Consider the following 23,962-nt stretch of genomic DNA (forward strand, 5'->3'; position numbering starts at 1 on the left):
GCTGGAATCAACTGGAGTGTGCCTATTACTCATCCTCAGGAGAGTACCCAGTGAGAGATTTACAGCACAGTAACTAACCTCAGGTCTCAAGTTTGCTTACATGCTTGGGGAAAGATAATGCAGCTGACAAAAAATGTCACAGCCCCTCAAAATAAGTAATATCTGCACAATTTTGAGGTATGCTGCCAACTTGGTTTATGTTCCTGGCTTTCTCTCAGTACATTTCTAAAGCTGTGGACTTTGTTAGAAGAATAAGAATGATTCAGTCAGAGATCTCTGAAAAAGGTCTCTGCCTGTTCCTCGTCACTCTGCAATGGCATTTTGACATTACAGAAACTGAATATGCAATGGTGTTTGGGTAGCAGTGTCAAAGCCCAATAAAACATGAAGATTCAAGTAAAGAAAATTCAGTAACATTTCATGCATGCTTTTCATTTTTCATTCTAAGGATGAGAATATTAAGTACATTTCAGTGTCCATTTCTGTATTAGCATTAAAATCACTCATCTCTCCTTGTATTCCATTAGAATTAGAAACTCCAACCAAACCCCAGCCTATCAGAGACAACACAAACAGTAAGTCAACAATGTAATACCTTACTTAGGTGGAAATGACAATTAAGCATCTCTAATGAAATCCTTAACGAAACAGACAAGACAAAGTTAAGTCAAAAGATACCTTGTTTTGCCAGCAGGGAACTGAAAGTAAATGGGAGCCAGAGACTACTCTTGTTACACACATTCTAGGGTTCAGCACACTTAGAAGAATTAATGGCTGCTATTAATTCAGGAGGAAGTTCACATGCAACAATACACAACATACGCATTTCTTCAATGACTTCTGGATCACATTCCCTGTATTTGTCTATTTCTGCCTTCAGCTCTTCTTTTTTCTGCCGAAGAGCAGTAAGTTCTTCTATCAGCGCTGCACGTTCTGCCTGAGGATTCCGAGTATGTCAGAACATAGAAAAACAAACAAACAAACCCCAAAACCAGTAATTACTGCACAGAACATTTCTCAAGACATAAAGAGATGTAAATTTAAAAGCTGGTTTCATCACTGCTTTCTGCAATGAACCAGAGGAGCATTTTATGCACAGACAAGACTCTCAGTGACACTAAATGATACAGAATACAAAATGGAAGGGGAAAAAAAATAAGATCAGAATTGATAAACAAAAGAACAATTTTCTACTCCTTTTGAATGCAGTGTGGTTTGGTGAACTCCAAACAAGTCTCTTAGTTGTTGGGTTTAGAGGTTTAAATGATATTTAAGAGTGCTAGTCTTGTAATTAGAGACAGGAAACCTTCCTTTTGCACTTACACAAATAGGGGTGCTGTGTACAAACACCCTCCAAATTTATTTTTCTCCTTTTTTTTTTCCCCACAACATTTAAGACCAGTAGTCTCAAAAATAAATTTAGATATTTATGACATGGTAGTTTTTGCTGGGAGAGTATACAACATTGACCTCAAATGATTGACTTATCACTAAGGATCTGCAGACACTGACTCAACACGAGCTCTCCCATAGCCAACTCAGCACATACTTCTAATTCAGTCTGTAGTTATAGCCAGTTACAGCCAAACATTGTAACTGGCTGATACTCAAAGAACTCATGATAGCGCACTGGATAGCACAAAAAAATGCCAGATAGCATGAGTTTGTAAACCATCAGCTTTTTTAGCCAATGACAATCTCCACAGCAGCCCATTTGGAAGTTTTGTTTTGGTTTTGGGAGTGGGTTTTTGTTTGGGTTTGTTTTGACTTCCTCCCCCCCTCCAAACTTCTATATTCCCTGTCCTTTTGCTAACAGTGTAGATTCAGCATGTTCTGAAAACACAGAATGGAAATCAAAAGCTTCCAGATGCTGGGGGATAGAGGCTAGCAACCTCCATCATGATCTAGATTATTTCAAAAAACTTCTTGATGTATAATCCAGAACCGAAATGTTTAAGGAATCAGTCAGAACAGGATTTCCAGGATCAAGAGCTTCTTTTAACTGGGGCAGGCCACATGGCAGAGAAGCCCAAGTCTCAAACAGTCCATCTGGAAACCTGACAAGCATAACTGCTTGAAAAAAACACGCCTGTGATTCTCTGATTACAATCAAACCCAGAGTATTTCTGTAAGATTTGGCACTTCTCTACAAAATTCAATTGCACCTTTTTATGCACTCATTTATTGGGAGGTTTAAACCACTTTAAACCAAGCATCTCAAAACAAATGAGCAATTTAGCATACCATAAGAAGTATTTCTAGATAGTATGTTACTTCATATATATGGCAAATATGAAGTCTAAACATTATTTTTCAGTGTTAATAACAGTGTTAATTTTTCAGCATCCTAAGAGCACCAAGCTCATGGCTGCTCAGAATAATAATTTAGAAATCTAGATTATAAAATAAGATACATATTAAAAAAAAAAAAAGAAGACAACCCTCAACACATAAGTTTGCAGTTACTAGATTTGGTAAGTCAGCAAGCATTGTCAACTTTGGTAGGCTCTGGGTGGTTAAAGTTTAAAGCTATTTGGGAGCCTGGAAGATTACCAGCCTTCAGGCAGTCATACATTTTCTCAGCTTTGGAGTGCCAGTTGACAACATTTTATGCATTAGTGCATGACCAACTAACAATAAACTAATAGCTGATTCTTTTTCTGTCCCTTTCTTGTCTCCAGTACTTAGAATTCTTAAAGGATTTCCAACAATTACTTGAGTATTTACAAACCATGCATACTTGCAGCCCTATTTCCTGGTAGGAAATCCTTTCCCACACAAAGCAACTTACAGTGTCTTCACGTCCTATTTTTGATTTTTCAATGCTTTTTTGTAACGCCTCTTTCTTCTGAGTGCTTTCAGCAAACTGGTGAAGGAAACAAAGAACAGAATCGACATGTTCAGTAACATATATAAAAAGTACCTATAAAATGTATGTACATAGAAATATTTAAATAGGTGGACATACACTTCAAAGTAGAAAAAATTAATAGATATTTATACCTTGTGTAATAAAAACAAATACAAAAGCACCCAAATATAAGTCTGAGGCTCTAAATCACAGAAAGCAGTTTAAAGCCTAAGAAATTTTCATATATACTTGTTATGTATTGCATGTTCAGCATGGAACCAAAATCCTATTTTGCACCATAATATGGTATCTCTGTGCAAAGGACTCCATAACATGGAGGCTTTGGATTAAATGATTTCCTTTGGTCCTCTTCCAGCTCTCTTTATTCAATGAAACAGTGGCAAAAGCTGTACCAGATCCATTTATTCAGCTGCTGATACCAGTCTTCCCAGTCTGATATGCCATTGGCATGGCCTTTTGCATACTGGTGATTAGAAACCTCTATAGCTCAAAGGCATGTAAAAGCACTCTACATTCACTATATGTGCTACATTCACACTGATAGACTTCAGAGTCACCTTTCTTCACATTTGAGAAAGAGGAACCTCACAGAAGTCACATCTCACAGGGCTATTGTGAATACTCCCTGCATTGTCCCATTATTCCAGGGGGAATCATTCATAAAAACGAATCTCTCTCCATTAACCTGCTACTCATCTCAAACCACACTCTTCCAGTTCAGTTGGAAGTTTTCCAAAGACACTTTGGAAAGTCAGTCTGAGCAGGATGTATGACTCACCCCTCAGGGACCCAATACTCAGCATTAGCCAAATAACCGTGAAGTATTAAATGAGAGGAATGAGAACTAAATACAATAAATAAATCTGATAAAATACAGTTTGGGAACTAGTAACTGCATTTGAAACCAACATAAAAGAAAAAAACAGCACACTTTGATAGTACTCGCTCTTTGATTAAGCTTTAAGATGTTCCAAATACCAGTCAGGTAGAAAACTAGTATATCAGACTAATTATGAAGATGAATGTGGCTGTCACCAAAAACCCTCACCCGAAGCCTCCACTTCCATCTTCCCTTGCTCACTGAGGATCCCACTGAGTGGAAAAGCATTCCTAGACATTCCTTGCTATCATGTCCTTGATAATCTTGCCATATCACTTGTATTCCTGTGCAGCAGAAACACCAAAACTACATTCATACAATACAAACAGGACTATTTGGGGGCCATAATCACTTGTTAATTTCTATTTAAACTCATGTCAGTCCTTATTTTCAGAAATATATATTAACTGCAAATGCGTAGTAAGTATCAGGCAGAGCTTACTGCCTGGATAAATATGTGTTCATGCATGTGTGAGCACACATACAGGCAACAAGGTCTCCTTTCAAAAACAATGTTTTCATTTCTCTTTAACATGCAGAGAAATTACACTAAGGGTAAGGCATATATAATTTGGGGAAAAACATGTCCATCTGTTTACTCATCGCTCTCAGCGCAAGCAACCACAGAGGCAGTGTGGGGTTTCAGTATGTGGCTTGAAGTACACCAACATCTTAGTTTTGGTGGATAGTTAAACAGTACTCTTTCTGGGCTTTCCACAAAATTCTTTAAAATGTTAAGTGCTAGTCCCCACATTATGCTGTACTAAGTAGAATAATCAGTTCAGAAGAGGACAAGTACTTGGTTGCAGTTCGTAGTTCATGAAGACAAACACCAGAGCACGCATCATTCAATACCTCTGAACAAAGAATTTTTCTGGAGCTAAGCTTGCAAAGTAAAGAGAATCCAAGGAATAACTCTAGGCTTATATACCCCAAGTGCAAAAAAAACCTCAATGCTTTCTGCAACAGAGGCCATAAAAGTGTTGCCTCCTGTTTTTGCATATTCATGAAGTTCTTTAGGAATGTTTCTACACTCTCTAAAATGGAAGCACAGAAGGAACATTCAGGGAATTGCAATAAAATCATAAAAGCTTGGGAGCATCTTTCCTAGTATGGGATCTTATTATTTTCTTGGTCCTCTATATTCAAAAGTATTTAAGCATGAAAGACAAACAGACATTTATCAGATTCTGACCTACATAACACGTAAGGTGACTCCAGGTTGGAAGATTAGATCTTCCTCTCTCAATGAAATGATGATTTTAAAAAAAATTATTTGAACATTTTACTTTCTTCTCCAACAGATTTTAAATGTGTTTGGTTTGGGTTTTCTTTGTTTAATTCTGACTTCACAATCCAATATTTCCAAATTAAAATGAAACCACGGCTCTTTGTGTATTATTTAGAAGACACAGTCAATATTCCCATGACAACAAATAAAAGATGAGGATAATGAAAAGAATTGCAGGAGGCAAGATACTGAAAAAAACCCAAGAAAATTAAAAAGCAAACCTAAAACAAGGGTGCAAATGGCAAGGAACAGATGGTGAGGGTCTGTGCAAGAAATCTACAATCATGGCAGAAGCAGGAAAGCTTTTATACAGAACCGGGAACAAAGCTCAAAATAACTGTACATGAAAGAAGGAAAGATAAAGGAGTTGGAGGAAGGATGAATACAGATGATACAATACTTAACTGAGAGGTAAGGGCAAATGTCAGATAATAAGTTGCAGGGCATTAAAACTAGAGGAAAAAAATATAGCAGAATTTTCAAGTGTTGTGTATGCACAACAGCAGAGAATCACATCTGGCCAAATACAGTGGCTTACTTTCCCACTCACCAGCCTGATGGAAAAGGAGCACAGCAGCAGATGGAAGATTTCAATCCTTGCAGCAAATCTTGGAATATTTTTCATGGGAACTAGCAAATAAATTCTCAATGAACAGAAACCACCCTGAGAGAAATCCGACTCTAGCCAATAGCACTGAGTTTGATCTAGAGAAAAAGCTACTAACTATAGTCCTTCTATGTTTCTTAAGTGAGGTATCTGGTCTGACACACAAACCAACCTTCTGCCACAAGGGTAACTGACCAGGTGTGGAAAACTATGGCAGAAAGATATTCTACTGTATCAGAAAGTTCTGTGTTTCCAGTCCATCTGACTGCTCCATACCAGTGTATCATTAAGCAAAATGTAAGAAAACTGGAAAAATGTCATCCAGGGAAAAGCTGTTCAGAGAAGGGAGACTAAATAATCAAAAGTTTAAAAAAGTAAAACCAAAATTGTCCACAAGAACATTTTCAATGTTTGCAAAATATGGTGGGAGTCTGCAAGAAGACAGATTAATGAAGTAACTTGCATCAACGAAAAAAGAAGAGCTGGGAAGCAGTTACTTTAATTTTACAGACCACTGCAGTCAATTAACCACTGGCCCAGCTTCAGCTTCAACACTAATTCAATCCAAAGCCCCCCAAAAGGACATTCTTTCTTACTCTGCAAAGGTCTCTCAATGTTTAGCTACATATTTGTGCAGCAGTTCGCCTGTGCTAAGTGCTGTGTGCTGACGAAAACCATCAGTTCCAGCCCAGGCCTTGGGGTCTGGTTTGTATGAAAGGATACAGATCAGCTGTACACAGGCAATTTATAATGCAGTATGCACACATTATTGCTAGGGTTCCACTGTGGCGGGTCAGTGATGTACGTACATTTGGAAGTGGAACATTTAACCCTGACACACAGCAGCAGGTTTCAGTTCTCAAAACCTGCCTGATAGGTCCTAGCTCTGAACAACTGGATTTTTATCCTCTAAAAAGTTTTTGTTGGTTGTATTCCTTCTTGTTCCTCATTCTTAACCACTCTAACCACCAGTATCCCACTAAACATGTAGCTTGTCTCCCTAGCATATTGAAATATCTACAAATCTGCTGTAAGCCATGCAAACACAAGACCCTAGAGTATGTACACTGGATGAGAATCAACCCAAGGTCTCAAATGCCAACCACCAAGAGCACTCTCAATTGTTAGCCCACTGTCATTAGGGTCTTAAAGAAAAATAGCATATGCTCATTTTCCTTTCAGCCAAAAAACTCAACCAAAAATGGTATTAAAAACTACTGGGCACCACTCACTGAGGCACTACAGAAAAATTCGAGACATCATTTTTTTAACTGTTTATAACTTTGCAAAGTTATTTACTCTAGGTTTGAAGCTTGCTATGCTTTGTTTCAAGCCAGAGGCAAGGGCTTGTTTGCTTTTAGCTTAAACAAAAGCAGTTCGAGAGTTTTAGGGTGACATTTGCAGTAGATGGGTATATTTCTTTCTGATGTTAAACCTAACCTACCACTGAAACACTTAAATGGAACTGACAGAAGGCATGGAGAGAAAGGACTTCAAAGCATTCCTCAAGATTTTAAAGAAAGATCAAAAAATTTTTGAAGCCAGAAAGCAAAGTAATAACATATAGACAGCACAAATGCAAGGACTAACAGCCAAAGAACAATCTGAAAAGATTGAAAACAGACCTGTTTTCAGCAACGCACAGAGCATTGCTAAAGGAAACCATGCAGTCGCTGGTGACTAGAACAATACAAGAGGGGAAAAAAAAATAGGCAGCACATCAATGTGCAGAATTGCTTTCTGTAGTACTACACAAAGCAAACAATACACAGAAGTAAACTCTGAAGTTAGCTAATGATGCTGGCAGCAGCACAGAGAGTGCTGCTGTGAACTGCAGTGCTGTCCCTTCTGCTCTGCTCTCAGGACGCCTGCCCACCAGTCACGAAACAACGTTCTTGCACATAACCCATCCAGTGAATTGAACTACAGTAGACAGAGGTCCCAGGTTCACTGGGACTTTGGTCAGGAATGTGATGTACTTTTGGTGAAGCACAGACAGCAAACATATGCTTGTTAATTACATCAATTAAAAGACTTTTGTTTTTTTTGTTTGCAAAATGAAAAGAAGCGTGCAATGTCTCACCCCCAGTCACTAGAGGTCATTTCAGCAGTACAAGGTTGGGAATCATGCTTGCTGGGACTTATAAGGAGCATGAGAAAAGCAATTGGGAAACTGCAGTGGTTCAAGATATACAGGTAAGGACAAGCGCAGAGATGAAATCAATATAGAACAAGATTTACTAACTCAGAAATTGAATAGAAAACAAAATGTTTTTCTGCAGCAAGAGACCACCATAAAACATATCAGAAACAGACTATAGAAAAAGAGAAAATATAGTGTTAGGGCTCAACATATTTCTCTAAGATTTTTTTCTTAAATACTGCATTATAGGTATAACAGACCCAAACAAAGTTATATTCACTATTCAAAATCAAGGGCTGGTACAATGATGCTTTCAAGTGAGTAATACTTGTTCCAAAATATGCTATTAATTCTGCCAGTTTGCAAGTTCTGTCTTTTGAAAGGAGTACTAAAGATCTTAGCAAGTGGGTATTTTTCAGGTTTGGATTGTAACTTAGGTAAGTGATAAAAACAAAGTATCAGTCACTAAGTTTGTGATTTTTTCAGGGAACTGAGTTTCTGGCTCTCCATAAAATTGTCCTATAAAGCACTATAAAGATTCTCAAAAAATTAGAATTCAGAAGTTATATCTCTGCACTCATAAGCAGTATCTTTATGTTTTGTTGAAGTATTCATGTGAGTAACACTGATTTACTTGCGCCTCCCCAACGACCCATTTTGTGTTTTGAGATTAAATTTAGGCCTATAATCCTCATTTATTTCACATGCTAACACATGAGAGCAAGTATGAAGTATCACATGGTAAATTAGGCCTGGTTTTATTCTCAGATTACATTGAGTGTGAGGTGAATCCTTCTTCCTGCAATTGCTTTTGGATAAGGAAGTCATAACATGTGGGATATCCAGAAGAAACTAATGTGAAATTCCCCCTCCACTGGAACCCTTATCCATACATGTAAAAACCTGAAATTGTTAACTGCAATTATTGTAAAGATTATTACTATATAGTCAACCCTTCTACATTAAAAGCAGCTTTAAATTAATTTATTTTCCATCTTTTTAGATTTGCTGTAATAGTTAAGTTAAAGTTTACTTAAAGAGGTCTTGCCATGAGCTCCATGAGCTTTTGGGCTTGCTCCATTCATTTGCAACACCACTCGATAAGTATTAGTTATGCAACAGAAAACAACCACTCCAGGCCAATCTCCTTAGTAGACAAGAAGTGAAAGAAGTAGTTGTGCAGGCTAAATGAAAGAACTGAATTTCTCTGGCTGCTTTCAGAGGTGGCGTAATTGGCATGACCTGTGGGACAGATGGCTGTCTACTCAGATACAAACACCAAGTATGCCCAGTCAACCTTAAAAAAAAAAAAAGAAAAACAAAACCCTGAAATATCTCATTCTTCAATCCCATTTCACTAATCGACCTCAGTCTTTGGCTGAAAGAGCTAAAAGGCATTCACATGACTGCCAAAACAATAGAAAATTTTAAAATTTCAGTATGTGAACATGAAGGATGCTTGTTACTGTGTATTAGTGTATTTACAAAACTTACAAAGGCCAAGGAGACAGTTGTTAGTAGGTCTGTACTAGGCAGAAAAACCACTAAAAAATATTTGGCCTTGGAAAGAAAAGAAGAGAAAAAAAACCACCTCCTAATTTTTCCCTGAAGACCTTTTAAATATTGGTACCCTAACCAGCAAGGCTGTGCCCTGACAATGCCTTCAGGGACTAAGCACAGACAGTTCCAAGCTAAAACACAATATTAATCTGATATTCCCTGAACTTCAGCGCTGTCTGAAGGCTAGGAAAAAAAAAATAATCAAAACTTCATTCCACAGACTTTTTTTTGTTTTTAAAGCCCAAATTCTACACTGAGATCTTATTAGCAAAATACATCTATCAAATTTCGGAGTTTTGACAGGACTCTTACATATTCACTCTTTATGCCAATTTCATCATTTTAAAGTAAAGCTCAGACAGATAACGAAGCCATCTCAAATTCCCAATACAAAGAATGGAACTACCATGTGTTCAACAGTAATGAGCTGTCTGACTGTGACAAGAAAAACCTTTCCTTGGAAGTTTCCCTGCTTCAAACTAACTTCACTCATTTTGGGTTTATGTTGGTTTTGTTTTTTTTTTTTAATTTCAATCCTGAAAGTCCTATGAAGTGAGACAGCATGTTAATTTTCTAAACTAAACTATTATATTGATTAAATGACAAGATTTCATGGTGAAAGTGAATGCCCAAATTACATCAGGTTATAACACATTGTCAAATCCAGCTTTGAAAGCAGTATTGCTTCCACCCCACCCCCCTTACAGCAGAGGCAAACTTACAGGTTTGCCAAACAGCTCAGAACATATCTGAGCCATTAAAATTTCTTGGGATGCTGGGTTTCTGCTGATATGCTGAACTGTCCACTCACTACTGCCATGCCTACTGTGGGGCATGGAGAGATGTGCAGAGCATGGGACTACATCTGTGCCAGATTTGACTGGGCTTCTGCAGTGAGAGCCCCGTGTTTCTTCCCAATTCCTTTGCACTTTAGATGAACAATTTCATTGTAGTATCAGCAGTGGAGCCAGCAGCCAGCATGCAAGCCTCTTCAAAAAGGAAAGGCAAACTCTGTGATATTACTTTAAAAAAAAATTGTCAGTTTCACAGATAAAAAAAAAGTTAGAAAACGCTAGTGTTTCTTCCTCTATTGTATCAGGATGAACATATAATATACATCACTGAGGCACAGTAATAATACATCCTTTTTAAGATGGTAGGATTCTTCCTTCAAACCTACTTTATAATCTTTACAGTTACCACAGAGCCAGGTTGTTGAGTTTTTTTTTAATTGCTCTTAACTCATGCCAATTTTAGCTTGTGCTCATCAAGAATGCAGGAAAGGAAAACCTACACTTCACAGCTGCCATCAATCTAGTTACATATTAACAGCTAGTAAAAGGAAAAGCATGAAATTCAACTAACTAAGACCAAATTATGAGGTTGCTTAATTCTAACAGAAGCCTCCAGAGCACTGTATTTTTAGAAGCCTGCCATGACAGCAGAAACTAAGCATACACTCCAGGGCTTTGTAGCATGCTATTAAATATAATTCCAGAAGGCTCTAATTAGTTACACCATTAGAAGAGTATTCTCTGCTGGACGCTTCAGGACTTAGTAAATTCCAAATTGTTTCAAGACATCAACATTTTTCAAGTGCAAGGTGGAAAGAGGTAACAAAAACTCTGGACTGTTTCAAATAAAATTTTACTAGCATCTTCCAAAAGACTGATCAAGGGAATAAGCTTTACAGGATGAACAACAGATATAATCAACACATTCTCCATGTTTATGCGATGCAAATTCTCAGCCTCTTGTTTTTAGGATACTTCTTACTGGAAGGTATTAGGTTAGCTAGTCACACCATACCAGTTTTACAGTTCACCATTTCTTTATGCATCTAGTCCTTTATTTCAAAGCAAAATGTGAGGGTCAGTGGAAGCCTGCAGGCTGAAGATAGGGAGGAGTCACTAACTGCTTCTGTTGGGAGACTCTCTACTATGTAAAAGTGAGCCAGAAGGGAATGGAATCACCCAGCAGACTGGGTCAGCAGATTACCAAACTGGGCAGGCCAGTCCGAGGAAAAATAAAGTAAAAAGCTATATCAGATGTCCTCAAATATGAGGGGGAAAAGGGAGTCACAGCATAGATATAGGAAGAGTGCCATAACTGCTTAGTCAACACATATGGATCCTGCCTATGGACTATAAATGGCATGAAAGAAGAGAACTCTTCAGCAATTAGACTTTTATTTTTCATGGAAAGGCACAATCTACTACATCTTCTGCAATCTAATAAAATTGAATTGTAACCATGCATATTGGAGAAAAACATCTAAACAAACAATTCCTAACACAAGTCACATACATTAGCTGCAAAAGTACAGATGCACTTCTCTGGTCCTAGAGGACAATTCTTGAACTATGCTGTCTATTGCCCAACATTCATAAAATTCATACTAAAAAGACATCTAAAACATATTTCAGCAAAGCTTAAGATGACAATAAACTTCAAGACATTTTATGCATGCAAGTCCCTTACATTCAGTAAATGAAAAAAAGTATTTTTAAAAACATACTGGATACTGAATTACTGCAGCTATTCAATTGATCATAATGTGTAAATCTGGCACCCAAGAAAGAAATCATTCTTTCAAAAGCATTCATACTCCAAAGATGTTGCACATGTACCTCTTAAGGACAGTGCATCCCAGCCACAAGTAGAAAAAACAATGAAACCCTGCATTCAAAGCCATGGACAGTGGCTGACAATTGGAACAGAGACCTAAGGTCTGCAAGAAGTGCTAATACACCATCAGCTGAAGACACTTGTATGAAGCAATGCAAAAATCTTGCTTCACAGGACTGGGTTCCACAGGCTCTCCCTGGTTGATTAAAAGCACCAGCCAGGGTATTCATCTTATCCAGCATCTTCAACAACCTTACATGACTCCAAGCACCATTAGGCCTGCTACCCCTCATTGAACATCTGTCAACTCCACGGATTTGTACTTCAGTTCAGGACTGATTACTTTAAACCAGTCATCTCCAAACAGTTTTATCTACTTGCAGTCCTGAATCAATCTCCAAACTGTGCCAAAATACCCTGGCAATTAATTGAGTCAGTCAATGGAATCAAGGAGGGGGCTGCTCAGACTCAAACAATGTGGAAATTTCTTGTGCTTTAGTCAGTGGTCTCGAACAGTCTCTACTCAGCAACTTTTCATGCAGTAATCCACTAACAGTATTTGAAGAGGAAAATACACCTGTCTAAAAGGATAGAAATAAACCAAACTGTGTCTTGAAAGAAATTTCTGTTGGTTAAAACTCAAAAGTTTTTTGTGCACATTCTGAACAAATACAGTTCTCTTCCGTTTAGTTCTTGTCAAACATCTCCAGGAGGCTCCAAGCCACATTACTCACCAATATGATTATTTTTTTCCATTAACTATTTTCAATGTGCATGTCTAAAAAGAATTCCCCATTTCTTGAGTCTTTTTTTCTTTTTTAATGTAAAAGAAACCCTTTTTCTTTTCATTTTTCAGTGCTCATAAGGGCATACAATTTGGTACATGTGAATTCACTCTCTTCTTGGCAACTTCATTCATAGGCTTTTTTTATTTTTTATCTAGCTGTGAAAGGAGAGTTAGTACGTACTGATTTCTATTTTTTCCCCCTGGCTCAATACATGAATCATCGGAGGTAAAAATCCCTCCTCTTACCAACCCTAGGGCAGGGATTTAAGGAAAGAAACATCAACTAATCCCTTCCATCTCAATTACCACTGGCCCAATGCAATGCTTAGTGGGAGACAAAAAAAGGAATGCCAGAAACTCTCCATAAGCCTCTGCTTCTCACACAGATCCTGAAGTGAGCACAAGGAACAGCATAAGAAGTCCACCCTGTAGCCTGCTCTAGAAAGACTTTTTAATCTAGTACAAGGTGACACCATCCTGCTCTGTCTCAGAAAGAACAGCAGCTATAATACTGTTTAACATCCCCTTGCAAAGCCTGAGAATACAAAAGAATAATCCAAAATCACAGAAGAATGCAAAGTCATGAGAAATAAGGTGTGACAATTAACAACAAAATGATGAAATTAAGTGTTTCAAAGTGAACAGTGAAACCATGCATCAGAAAACTAGACTGGGAGAAGGAAGTAAACTGGGTGTTTCCCCAGGCTACTGAATTACAGTGCTCACGGTAGACAGTTACATTAACAACTGCAAGACATATGATGATTTTGGTATTTCAGATCCCTATCTGTTAAAAATACTATACTGTGGCAATCCTCTACGACCTTACTGCTCAGGCATATATCCCCTATCATACTGAATGCCAGACACTCTGCAATGTCACCAAGGACACTGAAATTGCTTCTGCTTTCCTTAAGCTCTGTAGTGTCAGTACTAAACCTGCCCTGTGCAACTCCAGATGAGATTCACCCAGTTACACTGGCTATGGTGAACACCATGCTGGAGAGATGGGACACTCCTTATAGCTTCTGAGCGTTGTGGACTGCAGAGTCATCAGCCCTTGAGGCTTTAAAAAGCCTCATTGTTACTAGTCACTTTAATAAATACTTAATTCAAGCCAAGCAAAATGCAAACAAGCAGTAAATCACCTTATCTAAAACAGACAGCACAGTTTCAAGTGTTTTACCAAAGACAGAGATGAAAAACCGAAAGAAAACCTATGCTGAATCTGTTTGTTCTAAGGTTATATCAGAGAAATTTTTCTATTCCTCACTCACTGATACTTTCCTACCTTCTCAAAGTGCAGTGAAGGTTTTGGTTGCATATATGCCTCCTCCAGCAGTCCTTCACATCCACATCTCTTCCACAGAAACACGTATATCATGTGAAACACACACAGAGCAACGTACAGAATGAAACAAATTAACATGCAGCAGCTCTTGCCTGAGCTTGAACATGACTGTGATTAACACGCTGGAGTTCCTCATCTCCAGTCTTTGCATTTTTTCCATGCTATGAAAACAATAAAAGGCTGCAGAATCATCAATAAATGATGACCCTTCTGCTTACACTGCACAGGCCAAATTCTTCTTCAGCTTAATAAAACCCTGAACTTCCAGTATTGTTATGCCAAGAATGAATATCTCATTTTGTCAAAATAAAACTGATTATAGGCAATTCAAAACTTCGGAACCCAACTGCCAGGAAAATACTGATAAAAGAATGAAACTGCATCCTTTCACCTCTTCTTATGAAAAGAAATAATCTGAATACCCTCTCAGTAAAGCTTCCACAGTGCTCTCATCAGATGCAAAGTTTCATCAAAAAATTCTCCCCCTCTAAGTCTTGTTAAAACAATATTTCTCGATCTATACTCTTGCGTCACCATCTCATAGCTGTACCAATACAACTATAAATCCTTCTAACCAAAACACAAATTCCAGTATCTTTTACTTGTTCAGTGGTCCAATTAACAGCTGCATAAACATAACCAAGAGGTAAAGAACAAGCATCTGGCAGACAACATAAACCTTTTTAAGAGCAGCCATGCCACAGCAAAACAAATCAATACAAAATCCATAGGGACATATTTTGTGATCCTTACTCTATGAGCTATCAGAGAAAAAATTGCAGCAAGTGATACACAAACTAAAGACATTCACTGTTCTTCCTTTTCAGAAAACCAGGGAAAGTCCAAACAGTAAACCTGGGTTAGATGGCAGCACCAAAACCCTAATCTGATCAGCACAAGACTTGCCATATGTGTCAGTGCAGGGGTTAGTGTCCCTGATAAGGCCCCTGCCCCCACAGAGGCATGTGAAAGATGGGGCAGAGAAGAAAGCTATGTTAGAAGCACTTCTGTTTCAAGCATTGTTTTTAATCATCGTATCTCTGCCTTAGGGGATCGATCATACTGGTGACACGGTAAATCCTTCATGACAAAAAATCTAGAGTATACACAACCACTCTGAGGTGCAGCTTCAAACATCTGGACAAACAAGACTGGCTTGCTCTTCATTATGAATAATTAGAGTCTAAGCTGGGGTGTGGCTCAATAACCACTAAAAACTCTGAAACAAAAAAATTGTTCCATGAACAGTTTCTAAACCAGCCTCCTTACAGCCACTTGCTCTGCAAGATGCGGAGAGCTATTCGCTGAAGCATGAAGTTCCAACACATGCAGGCAAAAAGGTCCTGCAGCAGGCATGACTTGTCAGGTGTAAGCCTCAGTGCTATGAAATAATATAGAGAATATGCGCCATGGAAAAGGCTGTTTGGTTCCTCCATGTTATTTTCAAATGTCTCAGTTCAGCATTTGGGATCACCCCTTTCCATTCCCTACTTACCCATGCCCTCAGCAAACAAAGGCCTCCTGGTAAAAAAATTAACCACACGATGAAACGAGCTGCTAGATTTGTATGCTTCTGCTTCAAGTAAGGTGCCTTGATTCTGGCTTTTAACTGCTGAAGAAGCCAACTCATGTAGCTAACAAGTTACCTGGACAAGACATGGGAAGGAAACATGTCTCTCAGCATGCCACAAGCTGTACACAGGAATGATCCAAGAAAGGCAACATGCAACAGAAATGGTACAATAGCTTACTTTTTCCCTCTGCCCTGCAACGTTCTGACAAGAAGTTTTGTGATACTCAGTGACTGGATTTAGAAACCCTTAAGTAAATCAGTATGTGTTCACACAAGAAGAATACAAACACTAAAATAGCTAATTTGAACTCATAGAATCTGTTATCAACCTGTAAAAACGTTCAGAGAGCTATTCACTGGAAATGCCACATTTCCACTGTCAATGGGTAAGTTATTTTCAGCTAGTGAAAACGTTTTTTCCTGAAACGCTGAAATATTTCTACTCTCATCAGAAACACAAGGTAATGACAAATAAGTATTTTTAAGGACTCATAACACAGTCTAAAGAGAGCTGACAGTAAGCTCATATGCTCAGAGCAGGACTTGGTTTGTAACAAAGCTATTTCTTTCAACTGGAACAGTTTTATCTTGCAAAACTGTTCATATGAGTAGACTTTCTCTCTAAATCTCCTAACATTACAATACATCAACTTCATGTCTCTTCTAAGTCACAGAATGGCTTGAGTTGGAAGGAACCTTAAAGATCACCTAGTTACAACCCTCCTACCATGGGCAGAGATATCTCCTACTACACCAGGTTGTTCAAAGCCTCATCCAGTGTCTGCAACTTCTCTGGGCAACCTATTCCAGTGTCTCACTACCCTCACAGTAAAGAACTTCTTTCTACTGTCTAATCCAAATCTACCCTGCTCTAGTTTAAGACCATTGCCCCTTGTCACTGCAAGGCTGCAAGTCTCCCCAGTGCCTTCTCTTCTCCAGGCTGAACAGAACCAACTCCCCCAGTCTGTCCCCACAGGGGAGGTGCTCCAGCCCTCTGATCATCTTTGTGGCACTCCTCTGGACCCTCTCCAACAGACACATGTCCTTCTTGCGTTGGGGGCTAGGGAGCTGGACACAGTACTCCAGCTGTGGTCTCACAAGAGGCTAAATCACCTCCCTTGACCTGCTGGGCACATGTTTTGATGCAGCACAGGGCACAGTTGGCTCTTTGGACTGCCAACACACATTGCCAGCTGATGTCACGCACCTTGTCAACCAGCACTCCCAAGTCTTCTCTAATTCAGTAACAACAAATGGGTTTATGTTTCATAATGTAACAACACAAAAGCAGCACAGCACGTTTGTAGATAACCCCTGGACAGAGTAGGCAGATATTCATCAGAGTGTAACAGAGCCCTGCACGATTGATTATCTTTAAAAGTCATGATGGGACTGGACCCAAGGGCAAAGACAACAAATTCAACTCCTTCATTCAACAGTCAGCTCTAATATGGAGTATGAGCAATAAATAGAAATTACCCAAGACCAAATCATGTGCATTCAACAAGACAGTGACACCAGAGTGGTTTATGAACAAAGGAAGAATTTTGGCATGCATTTGTTCAGTTGCTCAGTTGGAGTTTTATGTTTTGGCAGACTAAATAGCCTGGTCTAAAACTTGTGTGAATATATTAATAAGTTGAGGAGCTCTATTAGGAAACTCAAATCAAGATCATTGCAGGGGTAAAGTTCCCTGTTTGAAAGCTTCACTGAAGAAGGAATCAGTCCAGTGTCGCTACCAGTCAATAAAAGAGAATTTAAGCCCAGTCATGCCATATTAAGACAACAGTACAACTATGCCGAGGTAAATTGAGGAAATTTTTCATGTCTGGGCTCATCTGAGTTCCGAAAACAAAGGCAGTAAAGGAGTAGACAAAATTGTCAGTAGCACAACTTGATATTAACCGAGTCTCAGTACACACAAGATCCAGCTTATATCCATGATTCTAACAGGTCACCTGAGACACGGAAAAAGCTACTCAAAACAGAGCAAGTCCGTGATAGAACCTGCAATTAAAGAGTCAATAATCTCGATGATACATACAGTACCAAAAAAAAAAAAAAAAAAATCTATCTCAAGTGGCACTTTACAATTCATCCAAAGCACCTGCCTGAAAGGTTGTCAATACACAGTTCCAGTTAATGGAAAACTGTGGTACTTCCACCTTACTGCTACACAGTGGCTCATAAAAAGGACATGAAATAGTGAATAAGGAGAACAGAAGTGAAAGTTCTAGTAAGTCTTACTCTTGATTGCGAAAACTGCAGCAAATGTATTGACTGTGTGACAGAGTACCAGTACCCTCCTCCCTTTGTCAGATCCATGCAAGCAGACACAGAGAACAACTTCAGGTAGCTGTCTAGAACACCCAGACCAGTAACAAAAGTGTTCAGGGCAAAAGGAAATGATCTAACAATGGCTAAAACAGAACAGTGGATTGGACTCTTTCAGTTCAGTAATGACTGAGATTTACAAGCAATTGCATAAGCAAGCAATTTCAACTGCATTGATTAGGCTACTTAATCTGCTTCAGTGAATGGTCTTCAGATTCACAAACTACTTTTTTTCAGTTCAAGATGGGAGAAAAAGGCTTGCTTTTATACAATTAATTTGGAACTTTAAAGAAGTGGCTGAAGCTGACAACATTGTACTTAAGATGGCAATGGTGATACCAGAGCTATACCTGAAGAAAATAATGTCTGTAAAAATGTTCACATAATTTTGCATTAATTCAAATAACTCTTTGATGAATGGACATAATGCTAAACAAGCATGGGAAATACTGGCAGTGTTGTCACGCAATCAGACCACAAAGCTAGTTTATTGATCTTGTTAGGTACTCCAGTTGTATGAATACTTTTCCACTCCAATTATAAGAAAGACAGTTCCTAAAAAGTAGGAAAGAACCAGATCAATAGAACAACATCTTCTGCAGAAGATCATGACCAATTTGTTCTCCTCTAATAAAAGCACAATATAGGATTACAAGTGTTCACAAATTAAGCTACCGATAAAAGCAGAGAGGAAAGGAGGAGGAAAAGAGAGGAAAACACAGTAGGGCAAAAGCAGAAAACACTGACACAGGCATTAGGATTATGATTTTCATGGCTCTCATGGCTTTTAGATCATCACCATATGATGGTCTACTTTACATAAAAGACATCGAAGCATACACTGGCGAAATATTTAAAGGAAGTGCTGTTTTGCGTCATGAATAATATGCTTTCATCAGCAAGTAGACAAAAAATTCTCTCAAGCCCCAACAACAACAACCTTCAAAACTTCCCTGATGTGATAGCAGGGTAACAATAATGTTGTACCATGATTCTTATAGCAAAATCTCTGTGTGTGCATGCACATGTGCATGCCTTAGCGTAAGACAAACAAGAATGACAAGGTAGTATAAGTAAAAAAAGCAAACTCATTCAGGTAAACAAGTGCTTTCTTTAAAATAGAATTTACCTGGGACTCCAATTCTTCCAATTTACGCTTCCTGGCATGAAGAGCTTTACTTGGAAAAGCCCAGAAATAATTGGAGGTTCCAATTCTATCGGTGTCCACCATGCCATCATCAACTAAGCTTTGCAGAATCTCCTTCACTGACATCGAGGCTAATAAAAGAAAAACCACCAAATTAGAACTGCATAGCATCTCAACTACAGAGAATTACAAATATCATAAGCCATCATCTACAACCATCTGTATGAGTATTTTACTATACTGTCAGCTAGCTGGAAGAATTCTAGAAGACACCATGCCTGATGTTTCACTCGAAGGGATGAATCTCTTTGAAATCAGCAGTTTATACATAAAGGCTGCTCTTCTGTACAGACTGCTACCAGATGTTTGTTAAATACCAGCCATGAGTATCATAAAACACACGTGCATATTGCAGTACAATACCATAACAAACTCATGAGAGGCTACTTGAGAAATTGTCTGCAATCTCAATTCTAACATGGATTAATTTATAATTTCCATCTTATTAAACCATTTAACAGCAGTACAGATCTGTCTACAGACTCAGGAGGGGCAGATTTTCCTTTTGATATGTTGCTTCAATACTAAAAGTCATCTGCAGTCAGAAAGATCAAAAACATTTCTAACAATTATTTTCTAGAAAACATGGTATAATTCACCATTTCAAAAAGGACACCTGTTCAACAAAGCAAAGGAGTGATTACCCTCAAGTGCTGCAGATATAAGGACTTCTGAGCTAATTCATACTTTTCAGTACCTGATTTTCAATTTCAAGTTTAAAGGGGATCTCAGATTAGGAACATCCAATCTTTTGAAAGCTACAGGCTGTATGTTAGTATGTCAGGGTTTCCACAAACAAGATGCTTTTCAGCTTAACTAGGACTTGAATGCTTTCATATGCAGAGGCAGGGCAAATTTGGACTATTCAAAGGTGTTAATAGCTTTAGAAACTCTACACTTCAGATTTTTAAGTATGACATTCCATTGCTTGCATTTACTGTTTTGCATCCTCTTCCTGCACATTACAATTAAACATGCTCCTCGTCAAACCAATCAAGACAGCACCACACCTTGTCAGCAGCTTGAATGCCTCTGTTAGTCGCTGATATAACTGAAAAAAACCCACCATCAAAAAACACAACCTGCTTTGCAATATCCACAGGTCTGTATTTCTTTCAACAAATCATTGACTCTGGCAGTGCTGCAAAGATGTGCTAGTCAAGGACAGTGGCAACCACACAAACATTATGCTTCACCTCCCTTTTGCCAATGAACATAGAAAGAAACAGAATGAGGAACATAGAGAGAAAAAAAAAATCAACAGCACAGGATAAATAAGCTTGGACCTAATTCGAAACCAATATATCTCATGAGGAAGGATTTAATTGAAAATACAAACCCCTTTGATTTACAGCTGCCCAGTTATTATTTTGAGGCAGGAAGTTCAACAGAAGATCAACTGTGTGCATCTGAACTAACTTTTTAAGATATTTGTGACAATACAGATAGACATTTAAATTCTCTGTTCATTACCCGAGTACATGTAACAATTTCATAGCATCTCTGCAACTCAGGCATCTCAGAGCCTAGGAGAAACCTCATCCTATACTTTAGTGGTTGAGTTGAGGTTAGCCACGATGTTTTAATAATTTCCCATTTTGACCCTAAGTGACAGACACTAGCAAATAGAGGTAGGAGTATGTTGTTGATGTCACTTTTAACGCTACATCTCTGCTATTGACTAGTCTCCCTTTTTAGCTTTATCTTTCACATAGACAGTGATCACCAAAATTCCCAGATCTATTCTACAGGCAGTTTTCTGCCCAGCTCAAAACAAGCAGACTCTGGCAGCAAGCACCCAAAACTGGGGGGAAACTGAGTCCAGACGATCCTCTAGGTCCCTTCCTACCTGGGATTCTATGATTCTCCATTATTATAATCACAAACCTAAAGTTGTAGTCAAGAAAATTTAAACTGTGTGGCTGTCCAAAAAAGGATTAAAGAGAAATAACTTTTGTAAACACTTACTAATCCCTTTTTCTTTTGGAGCAATCTTCTCTATATCCTTCAACTGGAACACATCTTTCTGTGCAAAACACAAAAGATACCTTAGTTCCAAATGGCAGCATCATCTGAACCAATCAATGCCAACAAAAGTAGGCAGGAAACACACTGCGTGTTTATGTTTTGTTACGCTAACAGGCTGCATTTCCCTCATTAGAATTAGAATATTCTGAGAATTAATTAATTACTATTATTACTAAGCAATAAATTACTATTGTTGTAACAAGCCCTGTTCTTTTCTGCTCTCAAGTCACCGTATTTTGTGTAAACTCAAACTATGAACATCTTAGGGCAGAGACAGTACAGATTGGATTATCAACACCAGATGCAGCACATTGCTAAAGTACTCAAATGCCATGGTAATTCTTTTAATCAGCAAAACATTACAAATTTTATGTCAAATGCAAGTGTAGCTCTGCGTTTGGATCTCCACATTTCCTCTCCTCAGTAACATCTTCAAGGTCTGCTCTCACCTTTCCTAACATTCAGATTTCTTCTTCCTCCCATAACCTGCAATGAAATACTAACTAATCTCATCCTTTCCCTCTTAAGGCTAACAGACTCAAAATGGTACGATTTGAGCAGGGAGCACATGAAGCATTTGACACCACCTATGCATCTTCATTTCTTAGCTCCACCTGGGGACAAGTCACCTGGTCAGAAACTACATGAATCAGGCTCTATCTATGTATTTTATACACTGATGACATAAAGCATCGGTGAAATGCACAGGTGGATATACAGAGTACATCTACGTCTAGCTCCTTTTAGGATCTATTTTTCCACTGATTTATGAGTCACTTACTGTTTCAAAAAAGATCTCCATCATACGAGCTCTCTTCTCCTCAAAGCTCAGACCTTTTTTCTTGGACTAGAACAGGAGAAAAAAAAGAAAACAATCAACCAACCACAAACAAACAAAACCTAAAACCAACATGTTCAGCAATTTGCATCATGGAAGTGGGCATTCTAATACCATGATGCTTTGAGAAAGAAGGCATACATTTGTTTACAAGCCCTAGCAGAAGTTAGTTTATACTATTCTTTACTTCTTAACTTGCTGCTTCCTTCTTAAATCAGTCACATAGTTGGGCAGCATACCATAAAATGTGAATCGAGCAAAACAGCCAGACTGATTTAGATTTTAAAAAATAAATTGAAAAACTAACTCATGTAGCTACAGTAACACATAGACATGATCTGAAAAAATCTGGTATTTGACCAAAGCACAATTAGTATTTTTTTTAATGTCTCTTCCTTCTACTTTAGCCAGTGATGCCCTACATCAGCTGTCGACTATGATGTCAGTATATCAACAGGCTCAGAACCTAGAGGCACCATGCAAGAAAGCACATGAACAGGAAAGAGACTGACCAACTTTTCTTACCAGACAGTCCTAACACCATCAACAGCAACAAAACGCTGAGGCCCATGATGTGAAATTTAAGCAGCATTTCTGAAAGCATGTGCTTATTCGCTACCTCCCACAGGTGGCAAGTTTCACACCAGCACTCCAGCAAACAGAAAAGTAACAGATCAGTATGTTTTCCAGAAATATTTTATTAATTTTCATGCTGGGCTCTCTTTCAAATTTCTTTGCCAGGTGTGCCACACAAAGGTCTATTGATTTTGCTGCCACTCATGCTGCTGAAGGTAGCCAGGGCTACGCTGGGCAGCATTTGTGGAGCATCTGTGCTCCCGGGCACACCATTCTTCCTGCTTGAGCACACCTCCACCACGACCGCAGCCAGAGCAAGCACAGCCTCTTCACACAGAAGGGCCACGACTGCCCATTTACTCTGTCTGCCTGCGAGTCTCGGCGGGAGTAGCGGGCACCATGCCCACCTCGAGCTATAGTTACAGGGCCTGCTTTTCCAGCGGCCAGTCACATTTACACGTTTTCCCTTCAGAAAAACGGACAAAGCAATGGTCCACGCAATGGTAACCCTACGCTCCCAGCCCCGGTGTCGTGGCTGTTCATCAGAAGCCCTGCTGCTGCCCTGCGGACGCTGAGCCCATGTGTCCGACGGCAGGCAAAAAGCTCCCGCCGTTAGCTCTCGGCGGCCGCACGACGGAGGGAAGGCGAGGCCCTGCCGGTATTATCCTGGCCCCTCCCCACTGTCCCGACTGGCGCCAGAGCCGCCGCGCTCGTCATGACCGCTTCGCTCGCAGCTCCCTCAGCAGCCCCACAGCTTCATTAACCTCCTGTCTCAGCCTGGGCACGGCACCGCGCCACGTCCCGGCTCACGGTCATCAACGACAGTGGGAGGAAGGAGAAAGAGCAGCCGGCCTTGCCACGGCCGCCGCTTACCATGTTGCCTCCTGCGCGGGTCAGCCGAGAAGTTTGATTTCGGCGCCACTGGGAAGGAAAAGGACAGCGGGAGGCCGCCTGCGCGACTCGCAGCGCCGCCTGCCGCCGGCCCCGCCCGACCTTGCAGCGCGGAAACTCCCGGCGAGCTCCGGGCTGGCGGGCGAAGAGTGCTGGGGCGGGGCGGGGTCGGATCAGCTGTGTGGAGTGCCGCGGAGGCAAAGGTGTCCGCAGTGCGGCACAGTGAAATTGACGGGAAAGGGAGATCTGTTGTGATACATCCTGCAACGGGTCTTTGCGTTTTTATAAAGCGGACTCGCCGTACCGGAACGCAGATCGTCGCTTCCCTCTCACATTATGTATTGTACCAGCTGGGGTGGTTGTTTTGTTCGCCGCTCTCAAAGGCAGGCGCAGACA

The 23,962-nt window shown here is 39.5% G+C and overlaps 1 protein-coding gene across 1 annotated transcript in view; it reads right to left on the reverse strand.

The window, feature by feature from the left end:
- MND1 (meiotic nuclear divisions 1) overlaps positions 1–23,218 on the reverse strand; it is a 36,929-nt gene extending 13,711 nt beyond the window's left edge. Inside the window, exons 1-6 of the mRNA XM_054382947.1 lie at positions 23,189–23,218; positions 22,043–22,108; positions 21,202–21,259; positions 19,156–19,304; positions 2,792–2,866; positions 823–937 (exon numbers count right to left, since the gene is read on the reverse strand). Of these exons, the coding sequence (XP_054238922.1) occupies positions 823–937; positions 2,792–2,866; positions 19,156–19,304; positions 21,202–21,259; positions 22,043–22,108; positions 23,189–23,218 (493 nt within the window). The remainder of the gene's footprint in view (positions 1–822; positions 938–2,791; positions 2,867–19,155; positions 19,305–21,201; positions 21,260–22,042; positions 22,109–23,188) is intronic.
- Positions 23,219–23,962: the final 744 nt, after the last annotated feature.

The sequence above is a fragment of the Indicator indicator genome, chromosome 8, assembly GCF_027791375.1.
Source record: "Indicator indicator isolate 239-I01 chromosome 8, UM_Iind_1.1, whole genome shotgun sequence".
In the NCBI taxonomy this organism is placed as follows: Eukaryota; Metazoa; Chordata; class Aves; order Piciformes; family Indicatoridae; genus Indicator; species Indicator indicator.